We start from the raw sequence: 21287 nt of genomic DNA on the forward strand, positions 1-21287 counted from the left end.
AATTGCTACTCCAGCTTTCTTTTGGTTTCCATTTGCATGGAATATCTTTTTCCATCCCCTTACTTTCAGTCTGTATGTGTCTCTAGTTCTGAAGTGGGTCTCTTGTAGACAGCATATATAAGGGTCTTGTTTTTGTATCCATTCAGCCAATCTGTGTCTTTTGGTGGGAGCATTTAGTCCATTTACATTTAAGGTAATTATCGATATGTATGTTCCTATTTCCATTTTATATATTGTTTTGGGTTCGCTACTATAGGTCATTTCCTTCTCTTGTGTTTCGTGTCTAGAGAAGTTCCTTTAGCATTTGTTGTAAAGCTGGTTTGGTGGTGCTGAACTCTCTCAGCTTTTGCTTGTCTGTAAAGGTTTTAATTTCTCCATCAAATGTGAATGAGATCCTTGCTGGGTAGAGTAGTCTTGGTTGCAGGCTATTCTCCTTCATCACTTTCAGTATGTCCTGCCACTCCCTTCTGGCTTGTAGGGTTTCTGCTGAGAGATCAGCTGTTAACCTTATGGGGATTCCCTTGTGTGTTATTTGTTGTTTTTCCCTTGCTGCTTTTAATATGCTTTCTTTGTATTTAATTTTTGACAGTTTGATTAATATGTGTCTTGGCGTGTTTCTCCTTGTATTTATCCTGTATGGGACCCTCTGTGCTTCCTGGACTTGATTAACTATTTCCTTTCCCATATTAGGGAAGTTTTCAACTATAATCTCTTCAAATATTTTCTCAGTCCCTTTCTTTCTTTCTTCTTCTTCTGGAACCCCTATAATTCGAATGTTGGTGCGTTTCATGTTGTCCCAGAGGTCTCTGAGACTGTCCTCAGTTCTTTTCATTCTTTTTTCTTTATTCTGCTCTGCAGTAGTTATTTCCACTACTTTATCTTCCAGGTCACTTATCCGTTCTTCTGCCTCAGTTATTCTGCTATTGATCCTATCTAGAGTGATTTTAATTTCATTTATTGCATTGTTCATCGTTGCTTGTTTCGTCTTTAGTTCTTGTAGGTCCTTGTTAACTGTTTCTTGCATTTTGTCCATTCTACTTCCAAGATTTCGGATCATCCTTACTATCATTATTCTGAATTCTTTTTCAGGTAGATTGCCTATTTCCTCTTCATTTGTTAGGTCTGGTGGGTTTTTATCTTGCTCCTTCATCTGCTGTGTGTTTTTCTGTCTTCTCATTTTGCTTATTGTACTGTGTTTGGGGTCTCCTTTTTGGAGGCTGCACTTTCGTAGTTCCCGTTGTTTTTGATGTCTGTCTCCAGTGGCTAAGGTTGTTTCAGTGGGTTGTGTAGGCTTCCTGGTGGAGGGGACTAGTGCCTGTGTTGTGCTGGATGAGGCTGGATCTTGTCTCTCTAGTGGGCAGGTTCACGTCTGGTGGTGTGTTTTGGGGTGTCTGTGGCCTTATTATGATTTTAGGCAGCCTCTCTGCTAATGGGTGGGGTTGTGTTCCTGTTTTGCTAGTTGTTTGGCATAGGTTGTCCAGCACTGTGGCTTGCTGGTCGTTGAGTGAAGCTGGGTGCTGGTGTTAAGATGGAGGTCTCTGGGATATTTCCACCGTTTAATATTATGTGGAGCTGGGAGGTCTCTTGTTGACCAGTGTCCTGAAGTTGGCTCTCCTACCTCAGAGGCAGAGCCCTGACTCCTGGCTGGAGCACCAAGAGCCTTTCATCCACACAGCTCAGAATAAAAGGGAGAAAAAGTAGGGAGAATTAGTAGAAGTATGAGTAAAGAAAGAAGGAAAGGAGGCAAGGAAGGAAGGAAGAAAGAAGCAAAGAAGGAAAGAAAGGAGGGAGGGAGGGAGGGAGGGAGGAAGGAAGGAAAGAGGGAAAGAAGGAAAAAAGACAGAAAGAAAGATGATACAGTAAAAATAAAATAAAGTATAATATAGTTATTGAATTAAAAAATATTTAGAAAAAAAAAAAAATGGGACGGATAGAACCTTAGGACAAATGTTGGAAGCAAAGCTATACAGAGAAAATCTTACACAGAAGCATACACATACACCTTCACAAAAAGAGGTAAAGGGGGAAAAATCATAAATCCTGCTCCCTGAGACCACCTCCTCAATTTGGGGTGATTCGTTGTCTAAAGGAGGGAAGGAAGGAAGGAAAGAAAGAACGAAGGTAAAGTATAATAAAGTTATTACAATTAAACTTAATTATTAAGAAAAAGAATTTTTTAAAAAAAGTCATGGACGGATAGAGCCCTAGGACAAATGGTGGAAGCAAGAGTATACAGACAGGATCTCACACAGAAGCATACACGTACACATTCACAAAAAGAGGAAAAGGGAAAAAAATCATAGATCTCGCTCCTAAAGTCCACCTCTTCAATTTGGGATCATTCCTTGTCTATTCAGGTATTCCACAGATGCAGGGTACATCAAGTTGATTGTGGAGCTTTAATCCGCTGCTTCTGTGGCTGCTGGGAGAGATTTCCCTTTCTCTTCTTTGTTCTCACAGCTCACAGGAGCTCAGCTTTGGATTTGGCCCTGCCCCTGCGCGCAGATCGCTGGAGGGCGTCTGTTTTTTCGCTCAGACAGGACGGGGTTAAAGGAGCCGCTGATTCGGGGCCTCCAGCTCACTCTGGCCGGGGGTTGGGGGATGGGGGAAGGAGGGGCACTGCGTGCGGGGCGGGCCTGCGGCGGCAGAGGCAGCGTGACGTTGCGGCAGAGGCCGGCGTGACGTTGCACCAGCCTGAGGCCCGCCGTGCGTTGTCCCGGGGAAGTTGTCCCTGGATCCCGGGAACCTGGCAGTGGCGGGCTGCACAGGCTCCGCGGAAGAGGGGTGTGGAGAGTGACCTGTGCTCGCACACAGGCCTCTTGGTGGCGGCAGCAGCAGCCTTAGCGTCTCCCGCCCGGCTCTGGGGTCTGCGGTTTTAGCCGCGGCTCGCGCCCGTCTCTGGGGTTTGCGCTTTCAGCCGCGGCTCGCGCCCGTCTCTGGAGTTCCTTTAAGCAGCGCTCTTAAACCCCTCTCCTCGCGCACTAGGAAACAAAGAGGGAAGAAAAAGTCTCTTGCCTCTTCGGCCGGTGCAGGCTTTTCCCCGAACTCCCTCCCGGCTAGTCGTGGTGCACTAACCCCTTCAGGCTATGTTCAAGCCGCCAACCCCAGTCCTCTCCCTGAGCTCCGTCCAATACCAAAACCCGAGCCTCAGCTCGCAGCCCCGCCCGCCCCGGCGGGTGAGCAGACAAGCCTCTCGGGTTGGTGAGTGCCGGTCGGCACCGATCGTCTGTGCAGGAATCTCCCCGCTTTGCCCTCCGCACCCGTCGCTGTGCACTACTCCGCGGTCCCGAAACTCCCCCCTCTGCCTCCCGCAGTCTCCGCCCGCGGAGGGGCTTCCTAGTGTGTGGAAACTTTTCCTCCTTCACAGCTCCCTCCCACTGGTGCAGGTGCCGTCCTTATTCTTTTGTCTCTGTTTTTTCTTTTGCCCTACCCAGTTACGTGGGGAGTTTCTTGCCTTTTGGGAGGTCTGAGGTCTTCTGCCAGCCTTCAGTAGGAGTTCTGTAGGAGTTGTTCCACGTGTGGATGTATTTCTGGTGTATCCGTGGGGAGGAAGGCGATCTCCGCGTCTTACTCTTCCGCCATCTTCAAGGTCCCCCTAGGGTTTTATTTAGTAAATCCAGATCCAGATCTGGATCTCCTAGTTAAGTGGTCTGGGTGATTGAAGGCAGCTCGTTTGAAAGATTTTTGACACATTCCTGAAAGGAAAGTTTTCATGTCATGCCAAATATATTATTTTTAAGAAGTGTGTGATGAGTTAGTATCTTAACTAGATGTTTTAGTGTCATGCTACTAAAAAGTGGATTTATTGCTTATTTGACAATCCATTTCTAGCATGCAGCCAGCTAGGCACTCATCGGACACTTCCTGACTTTTTCCATCAGAACTCAGAGCTTAGAACCTGCAAAATTCTTGGGCACATATTAATTTGGAACAAAGTCGACTATCTCGAGTTAGTTGCAGTGATGCTGAGGTTTTGGGGAAAGGAGCCTACTTTGCTCTTTGGCTTCTTCCCTCTAACAATCTCCTCCCTACCAGTTCCTCCACTTCCTTGGAGATCTGAATGCTTGAAATTGACAGGAGTATCTCATAGGGTGACATAATGAAACCGAACCAGAAAAAGCCTTCTCTATCTTATCTGCCATTGGAGATATAGGGTGACCCCTAGAGCACTGGTGTTTAGATTTTTTGGATTTTTATTGACCAATGAAATTAAAAATGGAGGAACAACATATAGTTGCCAAATCTTTATTTTGCTATGGAGAACATTAAAAAAAATCTCCAAAAGACAAAAGCTAATAGCTACCATTACCATTTTCCAAATGAAGGCATATATTTTAACATCAAAATGTAACAAGGGTAAAATCTCAGAATAAATGAAGTCCTTACCCAGAGAGGACATTGGTGATGTTGCATTGATGTTTTCTCCATGGACTGGTGAAAATTTTGCCAAGGATTGGCATTCACCCTTGGATTGTATGTCAGGAGCTGCTTTCAGAAGATCCTACACCCACCATCAACCCACTTCTCATAGTTTTTGGTTTCCCTTTAATGAATGAGGAGACTGCATATGTATTCCCGTCTTCTTTGGTGAAAGTTTATTGATATTTTAAAATTATTGAAGAGTGAATGAGTTAACATTATTTCACTTAACCCTGCAGTTATGAGCTTATACTGGTCATGTGCTAAGGAACTGTGACAGATATTTGAGGGTGTAAATGTATGTGTTGTACCCACATCACTGGTCTTCCACTCAGTTAATATTATTTTGCTTCCCGTCTGGCTCCAGCTTTTGCTTTCCCTCTCTTAATCACCTTTCTCAAGGTTTTTTGCTCAATTGGTAAGAATTCAGTGAGAGATTGCAATCTACTTTTTGCTCAAAGCGTCCTTCAGTGTTCCAATGAATTCCTCAAAGGAGTCTTTTAGTTACCTGGAGAGCATTGAAGAGTAGGGTAATTCATGACATGGAGATTTTTCAGATCCTAGAGTAGTGAATTCAAAGTTATACAGATTGGTTTTGGAAAATGGGATCATAGTGTCTGTAATGCTGGTATAAATACCATCTCTTTTTCTTTTGATTCCTTTATTATTGGCAACTTTTTGAAACACTGGAATACCTTCCTTGAAAATGAAAAGTAGAGAATGCTGACTTAATCATGATTTATTTTATTCTCTTTTGCTTTTATTTGTGAAAAACAGGCTGCCCAGCGGGCATCTTCGTCTTCACCCAAATTGAATGAAACATCGCGTTCTTTCTCTTCCATGGAAAACATAAAAAAGACACCCAGCAGTTTGTCTTCCCTCATATCTAGAGAAAGACCGCCCTGGATGGACGTGGTTGACATCTCGTCTGCCGCTGAAGACGTGGGACAGTCTGTGACACGCGCTGTGCAGGCCCGCTCACCTGCACCCTCGGAGGCAAATGGTCGCAGGGCCCTGGAAACCAGCTTCGCCACATCAGAAAGTGGAGTTTTGAACTCTTTATCCAGTGATGGCGCTTCTTCATTGAGTAGCAACCTAGATCATCTTTGTGTCCCAGACAAGCCAGCTGGATCAGAGATGACAGATAGAGGTAAACCAAGAAACGATTTACTCTTTTTCGAGGATGAATATTTGCATGTGGATGTGGAATGCTAACGTCGATTGTAAAAAGAATGTTTAAAGTCACGAATGATTCAATAATTAAACGGTCAAGTGGGGCTAAGTCCAGGGGCTACTTCTGTAGAGGAGAGGAGATCGCATGTAGAAAACTCCAGCTTCAGGACCATTTATTACCCGCTGTAAGTGTCACCAAGCACATGCTTGCAACTATGAGACGTGTTCAGAAAAGAATGATACATTTTCACCAATCTGAGGTAAAACTTGAGTTTTTTGTTTTGTTTTGTTTTGGTTTTTATTGGTCCCATGTGCTGTGCTCCGGAGCTTGTGGTGATTAGATCGACATTTTGTAGATGACATCACCACCATGGTTCCAAACATACGCAGAGCTACCACCTTCCCTGGGCTTTAAGCACAGATGAGGTCTGGGTCCTCACAGGTCAGCTCCTGAGGGGCCTTCCTACGTGGTGAGCAGGAGGACAGACAGTCTACGTGCACTTTGTGGGGCAGCACGAGGACTTTAGAACCGAAGGAGTGCACAGCTTATGTGTTTGAAGAAAAGCATGTTAAGTCTTAGCAAATTAAAGAGTTTATTGGAGTATAGAAATGAAGAGTGTGAGCTTTCTTAATACTCCATGATTGTTGGTCCTTGTCTTTTATTCAGACTAACTTTTAAAAAATGATTAGTTTTCAGTCATGATGGGTCTTTCCTGATGGTCTGTGCCTTATTCATTCCAGTGTAAAACAAGTTTACCTGACAGCAGATACTTAAAAATGAGAAAATGACGAGTTTGATCTGTATTCTTTCAGTGCCCCATTGAGGGGAAGCTGACTGGCTAAAGTCCCATGATCGCCAGTCTGGGTGGCCTGATGACGTAGGTGACAGCTGTCCCCTCTCCCCCAGCCTAATCAGGGAAAATTTCTTTAAGTTCTCAGATTTTCATAGTTACCCTATTAATTTGATATTTGGTATCAGAGTAATTTAGGCCAAGGATTACAACTACAGACCCGTGTGTCCGTTGTCACTGCTCCCTGTGACCTTATGTGAAGATACTTTACATAAGGCAACTCAACATAAGTTGAGTTACCTGCCTGGCCTCTGATGTCATTTTTGTTTGATACCCCTAATTTAGGCCAATTATCTACTTTGCAGTTAGAAAAAATGGAGTAAATGAAGGCATTGCCAAAATAACCTACTTTTAGAGGTGAATGAGGTAGGGGCAGGGGGATCAATATTGGACTGTACAGAATGGAAGGCAGTAGACTCAAGCTGGCCTCAGCTTTGTGAAGTGTTTTGATATGAAGATATTGGGCTTAATTTGTACCTCTGTGGAAGTATGAAATTGATGCAAATTTTGAGGCCCGTGGTGCAAGTAAAAAGGAGATAATTTTAGGTTCAGCATAAGAAACTTCTTTTTAACATTGAGAACTGTTCAAAATTGAATAGGCTCCTTAGAAAGTAATGTGTTCCTCGTCATTGAAGGTGTTTACTCATTCTGAGACAACCATTTTCACTGGGTATTAATTGCCTGTTGTGTGTCGATTACAATTTTTTCTCTTATGAAGATACACTGAAGAGGGAATTTCAGTACCTTGAACGAGATGGCCTCTAACTTGATACTTAGAAGATCCTTCCAGATATAGGCCTGGTGGAACTAAAGAAAATAGTGAAGAGGACCATATCTATTATTTTCCTGCTAAAAACTCTGGCTTTAATTATTGGGCCATTAGTAGAACTAAAATGTTTGTTTCACGCATGCACAAATACACATACACTCACGTGCGCATACACACACAGCACCCCGGGATGAGGATGGCTTCAAAAGCAAAATAGAGAATAAAATTCCATTTGCATTCATGCTCAAGAGATAACACCGCGGATTGAGTTTTCCTTTAGGACGAGTAACCTGATAGTCATGGGAAGACGCACACAGTTCTTGTCCGTGTCTAATGTCATTCTGGGCACGAGTGTGCTGCAGAGCCTGGCTGAGTACCAACAGCTCTTTTAATCTAAGAAGGAAGAAACCAGGTATTTTAAAATTTTGAGTTAGGTGCAGAGTGACCAACAATATCTGTATGCTTCTTCAAACAGCTTGACATAAAGGTATTCCTTGGAGTAGAAAGGAAGAGAAAATAAAACTATTTTTCCCCTCACTGATCTGTTGGCACTTGACATATGTTACAAAATTTTTGCTGATGATTTTCTCCTGCTGCTGGGGATTTGGTTAAATTCCCAGCAGAGTTAAGCTACATAAAGTCATTGCTATGGAAACAGCAACCCAGTTTTCGCTTGCGTTTGCGATGACGTGCTGTTGAGTAATCAGACTGAGTACTGTGCTTTTCTTTTTTAACGTGTGTTTGTGTGTTGGAAAAGAAGGTAGTGTTTCATTTTTGTGACTTCTAAAAATTATTATTATTTTAGCTGCCAATTAAAAAAAAAGAAAAGTGCTGAAATTCCTGTGTTTGAAATATTGTTCAGCATTTTTTATAATAGGGATTGAAGTTCCGACGTGGTCCATGACAGGAGTTAGGATTTTAGATTAAGTCCTAGTTTCAAGATGTGTTTGCTGGAGAAAGAGGCTTTTATCCTAGAAAAGATTCTTAAAGGTTAATAACTGAGCCCTGAAACAAGCAGACAGAATGTATTATAGTCTTCTTTTTATTTAGACAATGAGAGAAATATTTTGCAGTTGGTATGAGATTAAAATCGTGGTTGCTAGAATTTTATACCGAATTTAAACCTTTTTAGACATTTTTCCCCTGCAAAGTAAGCTATTTAAACAATGCAGGGTGTTAATTGCATTCTATTGCCCTTCCACGTTGGGAGTTCAGAGCTCTTCAGACTCTTCACTGAGTCTTTCCACAAAGTGTAATGGGGTAAGAGGTGATGGGGTTAAATGGAATATTCATCTCGGCTCGGTTTTACTCTATACCGTTTCTTTCTTTAATGAAAGGTTATTTGACCCATGACTCATGCCTGTGTGATGATGACTCACATTGTATTTCTTTACCTACATTATGCTGGCAATGTGGAGACAGTTTGACTTATACTTACTCCATGAATGGGGTGACCCTACCCTGGGTGCTGACAAGCTGAATAACCACTGACAAGACTAATACCCAATTTATGCAAATAAATTGTTAAGTACAAGTACAGACAGAATGGACCTGGGAATCATGTTGAAAAAATGCATTTTGAATGAAGATGTATACGTACTGGCTCATGCATGACATCTCAGGAAAGTGACACGAAAGAGCCAGATTCTAGGATTTAACAATTACCAAGAATTTTACACAATCTTAGGGCAAACAGTACAGATGCTACATTATTTTAGCTAGCTACCTCAGATGATGCTGTAGGAATTATGACGTATGTCTCTTTAGGAAGCAAGATAATAATAAAAGAAAAAGTTGATTAGTGAACTCCATTCAATTAAGCATTATTATTATTATTGTTATGAGTACCTAACATGTACTCATGTACTTTGTGCTAATAGGAATACAAAAACAAGCAAGATACAATTTCTGGTCTAAAATATTTTAATGTGTAATGGGGAGAGTGGGAAGAATAAGACTCATTTAACAAAAGAAAGCAGAGTAAAGTAAGTGCCACAGAGACATACAAAGTACTCGAGGGATTTGAAAGAGAGCAGGAACTCAAAATACGGAAGATCGTATCTAAGTGATCTAAGCTGATCTAAGATCTGAGTGGGAAGGTCTGCAGGTAGAGAGGTGAGCCATGGAAAAGAGGGATGGAAAATAAATTTGGATGATGTTGAATACTGGGCTCGTTGTTAGTTTATTTCAATAGATAATAGATGACGATTTCTAATCGGGGTAATCATGTAATTGGAGGTGTACTTTAGAAAAATTACATGAGCTTAAGAATTTGTGGGTAGAAACGTGTAAGGGGACAAAGGAAATTAGAAGAGTTAGGAAGCTTGTGTAATAGCTGGGGTGGCAGTGGGAATAAGAAACAAAGGAGAGATTTACTTGAGGCGTTCTATAGCATGTCTATCAAGGTGAAGACCAGTCTTGGTTTTTGTATCTCTGCTACTTAATTTAGTCCCTAGAAAATTTCCTAGTGATCCTATTTTTTGAACTATAATTTGAGAAGTGATTTGAAAATGGGAGTAAATATTTACTACTGGAAAAATCTTGAATCTATAATTCTTGACCTCAATGGCATTAATCTCAAGCACGGGTGACTCACAACCTGCTTTCTCTGCTTCATGTCAAGTGGCCAAGCATCCCTGGATGATGTCATGAAATAATGCTGATTAGGTTACCTGCAAATTTATGCAATATAACTAGGTCAACTATAGTTCTCAGACCTTAATCTCATTTTCTGGGAAATATAGTTGATGAACAATATTATGTTAGTTCAGGTATTCTATATAGTGATTTAACATTTGTGTACATTAGAAATGATTACCACGATAAGTCTAGTGACCATCTGTCTCTGTACAAAGTTATTACAATATTATTGACCATATTCCTTATGCTATATGTTACTTCCCCATGATTTAATTGTTATATAACTGGGGTTTGTACCTCTTAATCCTTTTCATTTATTTATTTAACCCTCCCCCACCCCCGCACCCTGCCCTCCTTTCAGGCAACCACCTATTTGTTCTCTGTATCTATGAGTCTGTTTTTGTTTTGTTTTTTAAACTTTTTTTTTTTTTAAATAAAGTTATTTATTTATTTTTGGCTGCATTGGGTTTTCGTTGCTGCACGCGGGCTTTCTCTAGTTGTGGCGAGCAGGGGCTACTTTTCGTTACGGTGTGCATGCTTCTCATTGCGGTGGCTTCTCTTGTTGCGGAGCGTGGGCTGTAGGTGTGCAGGCTTCAGTAGTTGTGGCACGCGGGCTTAGTTGCTCCACAGCATGTGGGATCTTCCCGGACCAGGGTTTGAACCCGTGTCCCCTGCATTGGCAGGTGGATTCTTAACCACTGCACCATCAGGGAAGTCCCTGTTTTATTTTTTAGACTCCACATATAACTGAGATCAGTAGTTTTTTGGTGGCATCTTTAGGATTTTCTACCTGTAGTATCATGTCATCCGCAAACAGTGACAGTTTACTTCTTCCTTTTCAATTTGGATTCCTTTTTCTCGTCTGCTGTGGCTGGGATTTCAATACTATGTTGAATAAAAGTGGTGAGAGTAGACATCCTTGTCTTGTTCCTGATCTTAGAAGAAATGCTTTCAGCTTTTCACTGTTCAGTATGATGTTGACTGTAGTTTTCTCATGTATGACCTTTATTATGTTGAGGAATGTTCCCTCTATAGCCACATTGTTGAGAGTTTTTATTATAAATGGATGTTGAATCTTGTCAAAAACTTTTCTGCATCTATTGAGATGATCATATGGTTTTTATTCTTCAGTTTGTTGATGTGGTGTATCACATTGCTATAGTTGCAGTTACTGAACCAGCCTTGCTTGTATCCCTGGGATAAATCGCACTTGATCGTGATGTATGATCCTTCTAATGTATTGTTGAATTTGGTTTGCTAATATTTTGTTGAGGATTTTTACATCTGTGTTCATCAGTGATGTTGGCCTGTGATTTTCTTCTTTTATAGTATCTTTGTCTGGTTTTAGTGTCAGGGTGATGCTAGCCTCATAGAATGAGTTCAGAACTGTTCTGTCCTCTTCAATTTTTTTGGAATAGTTTCAGAAGAATAGGTGTTAACTCTTCTTTAAATGTTTGGTAGAATTCACCTTTGAAGTTGTGTGGTCCTGGACTTTTGTTTGTTGTGAGCTTTTAAATTACTGATTCAGTTTCATTGTTGATGATCAATCTCTTCATATTTTCTATTTCTTCCTGATTCAGTCTTGGGAGTTTGCATGTTCTAGGAATTTATTCATTTCTTCTAGGTTCATTTTATTGGTGTATATTTGTTTGTAGTAGTAATCTCTTATGAGCCTTTGTATTCATGTAGTGTTGGTTGTAACCTGTCTTTCATTTCTGTTTTTATTTGAGCCCTTTTTTTCTTGATGAATCTGCCTAACGGCTTAGTAGTTTCGTTTACTTTTCAAAGAATCAGATCTTAGTTTCACTGATCTTTTCTACTCCTTAGTCTCTTATTTATTTACGCTTTGATCTTTACTATTTCTTTCTACTAACTTTGGGGTTTGTTTGTTCTTTTTTTAGTTCCTTTAGGTACAGGGTTAGATTGTTTATTTGAGATTTTTGTTTGTTTGTTTGTTTCTCAAGGTAAGCTTATATTACTATAAACTTCCTTCTTAGAACTGCTTTTGTTATTCCCATAGACTTTGGATCAGTGTGTTTCCATTTTCATTTGTCTCCACGTATTTTTACACAAAGCTGGGGAATATTCTGTGTGCCCCTGGTCTGAGAATGACGTCCCTGATCTGCAAGTCTTCTTGAACGCATACACCTGCAGTTTACACTTTACTTCTGTGAAGAATCTTGTGCAGTCCTTTGAGATGCTCCCAACCTAATGGTCTCAGATTCATTTGTTTGTCTCTTTGATTATACCCTCCTGGCCCTTCCTGGCTGTTCCGGAGACTCCTGAATATATGTCACCCTATGCATCAAGAGCAAGGAACTAGAATGATATGAGCACGTGTCTGAATTTTCAACTAGAAATGGAAACTATGAGATCAGTTTTTACAGGTAGATCCTTCTTATCTAGACAACACCATAAGCCTTTGCCATCTTTTCCTGCACTACCCTTTGGTTGTTAATTTTTAATTTCTCTCCCTACAATTTTATTTCTTCTTAATTAAAGCCAAGGCAAATAAGGTTCTATTTGCCTCAAACTACAAAACTATAGCAAGCAGCCAATTGACAAATATTTCAAAGTAGATTTGAATTTTTAGAGCAATTTTAGGTTCGCAGCAAAATTGAGAGGCAGGTACAGAGATTTCCTGTCTACCCCTGCCCCTACGCATAATAGCCTTTTCCATTATCAATATTCCTCCCACTAAAGTGGTATATTTTTTAAAACTGATGAACTTACACTGACACATCAGAATTACCCAAAGTCCATAGTTTTAACTTAGGGTTCACTCTTAGTGTTCTACATTCTGTGCGTTTGGACAAATGTATAACAACGTGTATCCATTAATACTGTATCATACAGAGTATTTTCACTGTCCTACAAATTCTCTGTACCCCACCTTTTAATCCTTCCCTTCCCCAATGCCTACTGATCGTTTTATTATCTCCATAGTTTTGCCTTTTCCAGATGCAAATTCATGTCATATATGAACAAAGATAGTTTTATTTATTCCTTCCCAATCTGTATACTTTTATCTCCTTTTCTTGTGTTATTGTGTTGGCTAGGACTTTCAGTACAATGTTGAAGAGGAGTAGTGGGAGGGGGCATCTTTGCCTTATTACTGATCTTAGTGGGAAAGCTTCTAGTTTCTCACCATTAAGTATGAAGTTAGCTGTAGGTTCTTTGTAGATATTCTGTATTGAGTTGAGGAATTTTCTTTCTTTCTTTTTTAAATTAATTAATTAATTTTATTTATTTTTGGCTACGTTGGGTCTTCGTTGCTGTGAACGGGCTTTCTCTAGTTGCAGCGAGCGGGGGCTACTCTTCGTTGTGGTGCCGGGCTTCTCATTGCGGTGGCTTCTCTTGTTGCAGACCACAGGCGCCTACGGGCTTCAGTAGCTGTGGCTCGAAGGCTCTAGAGCACAGGCTCAGTAGTTGTGGCACACGGGCTTAGTTGCTCTGCAGCATGTGGGATCTTCCTGGACCAGGCCTTGAACCCGTGTCTCCTGCATTGGCAGGCAGATTCTTAACCACTGCGCCACCAGGGAAGCCGCCAAGAATTTTTTTTTATTCCTTGTTTACTGAGAAGTTTTTTTTTAACCACAAATGAGTATTGGGTTTTGTTAAATGCTTTTTCTGTGTCTATTGATATTATCATGTGTTTTTTTCCTTCTTCCCCTTAAGCCTATTGATGTGATCGACTACATTAATTTATTTTCTAATGTTGAGCCAGCCTTGCATATCTGGGATAATTCCCACTCGGTCATGGTGTAAAACTTTTTTATTCTCCAATTTGCTAATATTTTGCTGAGGAATTTTGCATCTATGTTCATGAGGTATATTGGTTTTCAGCAGTGAAACGTATTTGTCTGGATTTGATGATTAGGGTAATACTGGCCTCATAGAATGAGTCAGGAAGTATTCCCTCTGCTTCTATCTTCTGAAAGAGATTGTAGAGAATTGGTATAATTTTTTTCTTTAAATGTTTGGTAGAATTCATCAGTGAACCCATATGGCACTGGTGCTTTGTTTTAGAAGGTTATTAATTATTGATTCAATCAGAAGGTTTTTCAATTATTGATTGGATATAGGCCTATTCAAATCATTTATTTCTTCTGTGTGAGTTTCGTTTCTTTTAAAGAATTGGTCTGTTTCAGCTAGGTTATTAAATTTGTGATCACAGAGTAGCTCGTAGCATTTTCTTACTATCCTTTTAATGTCCCATGGGATCTGTAGTGATAACCCTCTTTTTCATTTCTGATGTTAGTAATTTGTGTCCTTTCCCTTTTTCTCTAACCAAAAACAAATTTTAATTTTTACTTTTACTCTATCTAGACACTTGACATTTAGTAAGAATAGTTTACTTACTGAGTTTTTAAAGAATCCAAATCCAGAATTAGCTTGCTGTGTTTATTATGTATGGATATATGAAGGAGGTGAGAATGAGATTAAGAATGGAAATTTTGACCAAACAGTGAAGATTTAACAAATATGTTTTGAGGAGGTATTATATTTCTGGCTCAATTGTTGGCATTTGGAGATGCTTTTTGAAGATAACAAAGGCAATAGCCCTCTTGCATAGAACTTACAGTCTGGTGCGTATGTCTGTTTTGGCAGGGTTTGGAGACAATTAGCAGGTAAGTAGAAGAACAGGATAATTTCTGGTAGTGAGTAAGTTGCATAAGGGAAATTAGGTAAGGGTATATAATAATGGAGGTAGGAAGAAGGACCTTTATTTAGATGACTGGTTGGGGGAGGATCTCTATGAGGAGGCAATGTTTGATCTGGGACCTGAATTTCACAAGGAAATCTACACATATAAACAATAGTTGGCAAAATGCCCTAGACAGAGAGAAAGTAGAGTATAAATGCTATAGGGCTGGCACAAATTTTGCGGTTCAGGAAACAGAAATAAATCCAGCATGGCTGGAGCAGTGGGTAGGGGCATCATAGCAAGATACTGGAGAATTCAGTAGCAGCTGGCTATGTGGCAACCAGTGGGTCCTTTAAGGTATTTGGATTTTGTTCTAAGTGCAATGAGCTATTTTTGGAGGAACTGAAGCTGAGGAATGTTTTGGTGTGGTTTACATTTTTAAAAGATCACTTCACTGTATGAAAAATGGATATTAGGAATGTAGCTGTCGAAATAGACCAACAATGACATGATGGTAGCAATGGGGTGGGGAGCAGAAAAAATACACATATTTGGGATATATTATAAACATACAATGTAAGAATGTAAGATTCATAAAGGATTGTTGCCTGGTTTAGTCTATCCCTAGTCTTTCAGCTGCACTGCCCGAGTACACAGTGGACATTCAAAGATATGTGATGGATGAACCTAATAAAGGGATCAAACGTGTGAGGGAAAGAGAGGAATCAAGGATGAGTCATAAGTTTTCCAGAACATTCAGTCCTCTGTGGAATGAAATATAATCTCAACTGTATAGAATTTTTATCACTTCCTGGGAAAAGGTTTATTAGTAGGGATTTAATGGCCATGTTGAAATATGTAACTCTAAATGTGTACACTGAGGATTTCCTATAAGGCAAAAATAAGGATGTCTTCCAAGTAATTATAGATCACACTAGATTATAACCATAGACATAAGGACAAGAGAGCACCATCTTGAAAAGGTAAGGGCATTTATCTGCTCCAAACCTTCATTTTCTGCTTGTGAAATTGTATTGGGGTAACTTCTTCTTCTTCTTGCCTCACTGCTCTTGGCATGAAGTGCCCCTCATATCTTTCCCCTCCTTCTGAATCTTCCGTGTTTTGTCTTTTGCTAATGTCAACAAGAAAGATCTTCTTAAAAATATATCATCCCTTTATTGAGTCTAAATCATTAGATTATTGACCTAAGTTTGGAGAACGTTTTCTAGACTGACCCCTCCAGACATTCTGAGCCAGTCTAACAGAAGTAAAGGGTCACTAACATTTACCTCAAATTCCTACCAACTCAACAATATTGAGATACTGATGCTTTAGAGCAGGGATTCTGGAACCCTCCCTTGAGCAAGCCAGATTTTTTAAAAAACTATGATATGGCACAGAGAAAATAGATGCTGCTTTCTGGACAAGTCTCAACTTTCTAGCTGTAATTTCAGTCCTTTTCTCTTCTGGTGAGCTGAGGCTGTGTCTGCATGACTAATTGCTGGGAAGCAGTCTAGCCTTGCTACTCAGAGTATGTCCATGGGCCAGCACTTCAGACGTCACCTAGGAGCTCCTTAAAAATTTAGCATCTCAGTGCCCGCCATCCCAGACTGAATGAATCAGAAACTGTATTTTACCAAGATCCCTAGGTGGTTGCTTGCTTATTAAAGTTGGAGAAGACTGCTCCCGAAGTGCCTGGGCCTGCACAGTGTGGAAGCAAACTTTTATTCCTCATTCCACACTGCTTTACATTTTGGAAAGATCACTTACTGTTTTCCAAGAATCTCCACATTTTTTCTCATCTATAAAATAAAAATAGTTTTCATCTTCCTTGGCAAAGAACTCGTGAGGCGTGATGCCTTATGTGGAGAAGGAAATTAAAGTCCTGTTATTTTATGTAAGAGACTAAAATATGCACTTGAGAGGAAGGATAACAGTTGCGTTGAAAACACTTGATTGTCAGACAAAAGTCTTTCATTTTGCCACAGAACACAAGGGAGATAGAAATAATTAACTTGGCTTCTGTTTCCAGAGACCAGTGGTCTTTTCTGCCAATCTTTTTTTTTTTTTTTTTTGCTCTTTTTATAATCTGGTAAGATAAGGGAACAATGTAGTGTTTCCTAATATGATATTACAATTTAGAAAAATATTTACATAAAAAAGGTGAAATGGATATTTTAAAAATATTACTCTATTGAGAAGCCTTTGAAAGGTACAGGGATAGCCCTGTAGGATTAGCCAGCCAGCGCTAGTCTTCCATACAACCGTTAGGAAGGACTCGGTTCGCCTCGGCTTTGGGGTCAGGTGCAAGCTGTGTTTTCTTGTGTGCTTGTACCCTTTGGTTCTTTTTTTTGTCCTATGATCCTGTTTATCATCTGCTTCCATTATTACTGGATGTTCATTTTATTGTCCTGTGAAGACCTAGGCACCAGCCATTAGTAACAGTAAAACAGTATAAAATCCCCATTTAGGTCATGGATGAGGTTAGATCACAGGTCTTTCCCATGAGTATCTAGCAATATACTAGATATTATACTATATACAATATACTAGATATATCTAGTTGTATATCTCTCAGATTATGATACAAAAAAGGCAAATAGGGACAGGAATATGTGTGTGGAAGGGCGATAATCTCGATATTTTTAACTTAAAGGTAATATATATTGATATAAATATATTAAATAATAATGAAATTATCCAAAGAGGCGGTCCTCTTTATTTTTCATTTAGGGAATGTACTTTATGCCATGTTATTTCAAGATTCTAAAGTTTATTTTCATCTTTACTGATTTAATATTGTTGAATTAGATATAAGATCTTAATGTAATCATTTTACTCTGACATAATTACAAATTAATGTGTTAGTCGAAAGTATTTTTATTTTCTATCGCAATCTTTAGCAGCTTGGTGAACACAGAGGAAGTAAAGAAGTCATTCTGTTTATCTTCTTTGTTGTATACTTGTTTGGTTTGTTTCTTGAGGTTTGTTAAATATATATTACTGTAAAAATACTGTGGTATTAAAAGCTATGTATTCAGGCTTTATTTGAGGTAGAGCCCCCACCTGCCTATCTGTAAAAAAATGATGTGTACAATTATTGTGTTCTTGTGGGACTGAAAACTCCCAGAGTCACCAATGCTAATGTTCTGCTCTAAGAGTCAGATGTCTTTTTATTTAGATTTCTTAAGACTTTCTGATGTCTCCAGCTTAACTCCAGGACTGTTGCCATGCTTAATATTTCTCCTATGCAAGTGTCATCAGTTATCATGATAATCTTATAAAAGTCTACTTTTTAATAGCTCTATTGACATATGCTTCACATACCGTAAAATTCACACATAAAAACATACAGTTCAGTGGTTTTTAGTATATTCATAGAGTGGTGCAACTAGATCCACAATCTAATTTGAGGACATTTTAGCACCACACACAGGAAAAACCCCATACATATTAGCAGTCACTCCCCATTCCTACTTGTCCCTTCCTCAGCCCCAGGCAACCACTAATCTACTTTCTGTCTCCACGGATTTGTTTATTCTGGACATTTCATTATAAATGGACGATACAGTATGTGTCTTTTGTGACTGGCTTTTTTTACTTCAAAGAATTTTTCAAGTTTCGTCCATGTTTTAGTGTGTGTCAGTACTTCATTTCTTTTAATGACTAATACTCCATTGCATGCGTGTACCACAATCTGTTACCCCACTCATCAGCTGATGAGCATTTAGGCTGTTCGCACCTTTTGTCTATATCATTCATGACATTCATGCACAAGTTTTGTGTTAACATGTTTTTAATTTTCTTGAGTATATAACTAGAAATGGAATTGGTGGGTCGTATGGTAACTTAAAATGCTACATTAAGCATTTTGAGGAACTTCCAAACGGTTTCCTAAAGTGGTGGGTCCATTTTATATTCCCACCAGCAACTTTAAGGGTTCCAGTTTCTCCACATCCTTGGCCACACTTCTTATTGTGCCTTTTTGATTTTAGCCATCCTGGTGAGTGTGAAGTCGTATCTCACTGTGGTTTTGACTTGCATTCCTCTAACGACTGATATGTTGAGCATCTTTTCACGTGCTTATTGACAAAAACCTACTTTTGATGTCTGCACAGACTGAGCCAAAAAGTCTAATTGTGTTCAAATGTAGTTTTGAATATTTTCTCCTTTTTTGATAATATTGTGGTAGTGAACAGAGAAGTTTACTGACCAATACTTTAATTTAGTTGCAAAGTTAGCCCAACATCTTTGCTCTTCATTTTATGAAAGAGTATTGGGCACACCTGTGAACTTTCTGGTAGTAGAAGGGGGAAAACTATTGCCTAAAGGCACTTAATCTTATAAGAGTAAACTGTAAAGTAAGTGATTGTGCTTAATTTTGATGCTCCTAGACTACTGTTGTATGCTTTTCTCTTTGGTGAGACCTTTTCTCCAGTTCTTCTAAGGCCATACTTCCTATATGATCCTCTATCAAGCTTGTTCTCAGGATGGGAGCTAAAATGCATAGACACTAGGAAGTACATGGTAGAAAACAATCTTATTGTCTGTCCTTCCCAACATTATTTTCAGACTGAAGTGAATAAAGGACTGAAGTTTTTAGTAAGAAATTAAAGCAGCATCAAGAGATGGTTTTCTTTGAGTAACTTTCTGTATCATTTGAGACTCTTTCAGCTGCATATGCTTGAAAACGATACTCAGAATATCTTAATAAAGGCAATGTACTGGCTCCCATAGGCTAAGAGGGCAGTAATGGTATCACCAAAATCCATGTGTCAGTTGGATCCTATGGATTGGCTCCATTCTCATGATTCTTGGCATGATTTCTGGAATCTTCCAGGTTACATCATCACACCACTCAGTTTAGGAAAATAGAGAAATTGGATTCCCTGATACCCCAAACCAAAGTCTCAGAATTGAGTCTCTTTGGCCCCAGTGGACCTGATCTGAGACACGTGCTCATCCCTGGATGAATGACTGTGGCTAGCATGATGGAACTGCCGCTGGCTTAGCCTAGCACATCCGGGGTCCCCCCGGATCCTGGGTGGAGTCACTTTCCTGGAAGCATTTGAGCTGAGGCTGGCAAGGTGTGGTTAACAAAGAGAATGGAGGTGTGTGGCATGAGGGACTATTATTATCTGCTGAAAGCCACAGACCACAGGTGGATTCCTTCATTCAAAGAACAGTTCTAGGAAGGACATTAAAATGTGATCTGGGACGATGGTTCTCAAGCTTTAGAGTGTGTACTGGTTTGTAAGGTTATCCTGCCCCACCACTGTATTTTAGAAACAGAGAACTTACTTGGTTTCACAGGTTTATAGGTGGAGAGGAACTTTGCCCCGGGCTGAGTCATTCCCTGAGTCCCACCAATCTCTGATTTAGATGATATTTGGGTGAGATTTGAGACTTAGAGTTGATGTTTGAATGGGTTAAGACTTTCGGAGATGTTGGGATGAGTGAATGTATTTTGCACGTGAGAGGGACATAAATTTTGGGAGGTTAGATTGTGTACTATTATGGGTTCAATTGTGTCCTTCCAAAGTTCCTGTGTTGAAGTCATAACCACTGAGACCTCAGAATGTGACCTTATTAGGAAATGGTTATTTTTTGCGGGTGTAATTAGTTAAGAGGTCAATAGGGTGAGCCCCTAATCCATATGACTGGTGTCTATAAAAGGGGGAAATTTGGACACAGAGACATGCACACTGTAAAACACCGTGTGAAGATTGGAGTTACGCTGCCACAAGCCAAGGAACCACCAGAAGCTGGAAGGGAGGCCTGGAACAGATCCTTCCCTACAGCCTTCAAAGGGAACATGGCCCTGGTATGACAAAGTACCACCAACTGAGCGGCTTAGACAATAAAAATTTATGTCTCACAGTTTTGGAGGCTGGAAGTCTAAGATCAAGGTATCAGGAGGGCCTTGTTTTAGGACCATGTCAAATGTTCTGTCCTTGATTAACTGGGTTTATTGTTATTTATTTATTTTAATAGAAGAGACAAAAGTGTCTGAAGATGATGAAATGGAGAAGCTCTACAAATCGTTAGAGCAAGCTAGTCTATCTCCTCTTGGGGACCGGCGACCTTCAACCAAAAAGGAGTTGAGAAAGTCCTTTGTCAAGCGGTGCAAAAATCCATCCATAAACGAGAAGCTCCACAAAATCCGAACTTTGAATAGCACATTAAAGGTAAGAAATTTCGGACTGTGGATGAACTCTGTGGATGTGGCGTGAGAAGATGCTGGTTCTGTAGAATGATTTATGCTAACCACATGTGTGGGTGGAGGGTAGGGAAAGGCAGTAAAAGCCAATACAGTCTCAATAGGGTGAGTTGACCCTTGACATTCTTAAAACAGTAGGAAATTCACGCAGTAGCACCCAATGCAGTTTTTTTTGTTTGTTTTGTTTTGTTTTTACAATAGGCCTTGATTTTTGCATTCACTCTGGTGTAAAATTTCAAATACTAAGCTCCTAGATGGCAAGGATCATGTGTAATTTGTTTTTGTGCCCTACGACCTGGAATAATAAATGTTGCTGAGAGCCTGAGATAGTCAACTGGTGAGAATACACAGTAAAACTTAATAAGATCTTGGGATTTTGCCTGATTCATTAAAGGGTGCTGTTCTTTTATACTATATCCAGAAGAAACTTTCTACATTTCAGATATAGCAGACTTACGTGATGCTAAGCTCTTGAGTCTGGAGCCAGGAACACCATGAGAGCTGGGCAGTGGGAAACAGACACTTCACGGTAGCAGACGAGCAGATGTTTTCACAGTGAGAATAAGG

General features: G+C 39.9%; 2 protein-coding genes across 13 annotated transcripts in view; one reads left to right on the forward strand and one right to left on the reverse strand.

Annotated features, from left to right (window-relative positions):
• IPCEF1 (interaction protein for cytohesin exchange factors 1) overlaps window positions 1-21287 on the forward strand; it is a 205224-nt gene that overhangs the window by 171651 nt on the left and 12286 nt on the right. For all 12 annotated transcript variants that reach the window (XM_032650833.1, XM_032650838.1, XM_032650831.1 and 9 more), the window contains 2 exons: window positions 5197-5569; window positions 20495-20688. In XM_032650833.1, the coding sequence (XP_032506724.1) occupies window positions 5197-5569; window positions 20495-20688 (567 nt within the window). The remainder of the gene's footprint in view (window positions 1-5196; window positions 5570-20494; window positions 20689-21287) is intronic.
• Window positions 1-21287, reverse strand: part of OPRM1 (opioid receptor mu 1) — a 178997-nt gene that overhangs the window by 67820 nt on the left and 89890 nt on the right. The gene's annotated exons all lie outside the window — the stretch shown is intronic.

Source organism: Phocoena sinus, chromosome 12, assembly GCF_008692025.1.
Source record: "Phocoena sinus isolate mPhoSin1 chromosome 12, mPhoSin1.pri, whole genome shotgun sequence".
Lineage (NCBI taxonomy): Eukaryota > Metazoa > Chordata > Mammalia > Artiodactyla > Phocoenidae > Phocoena > Phocoena sinus.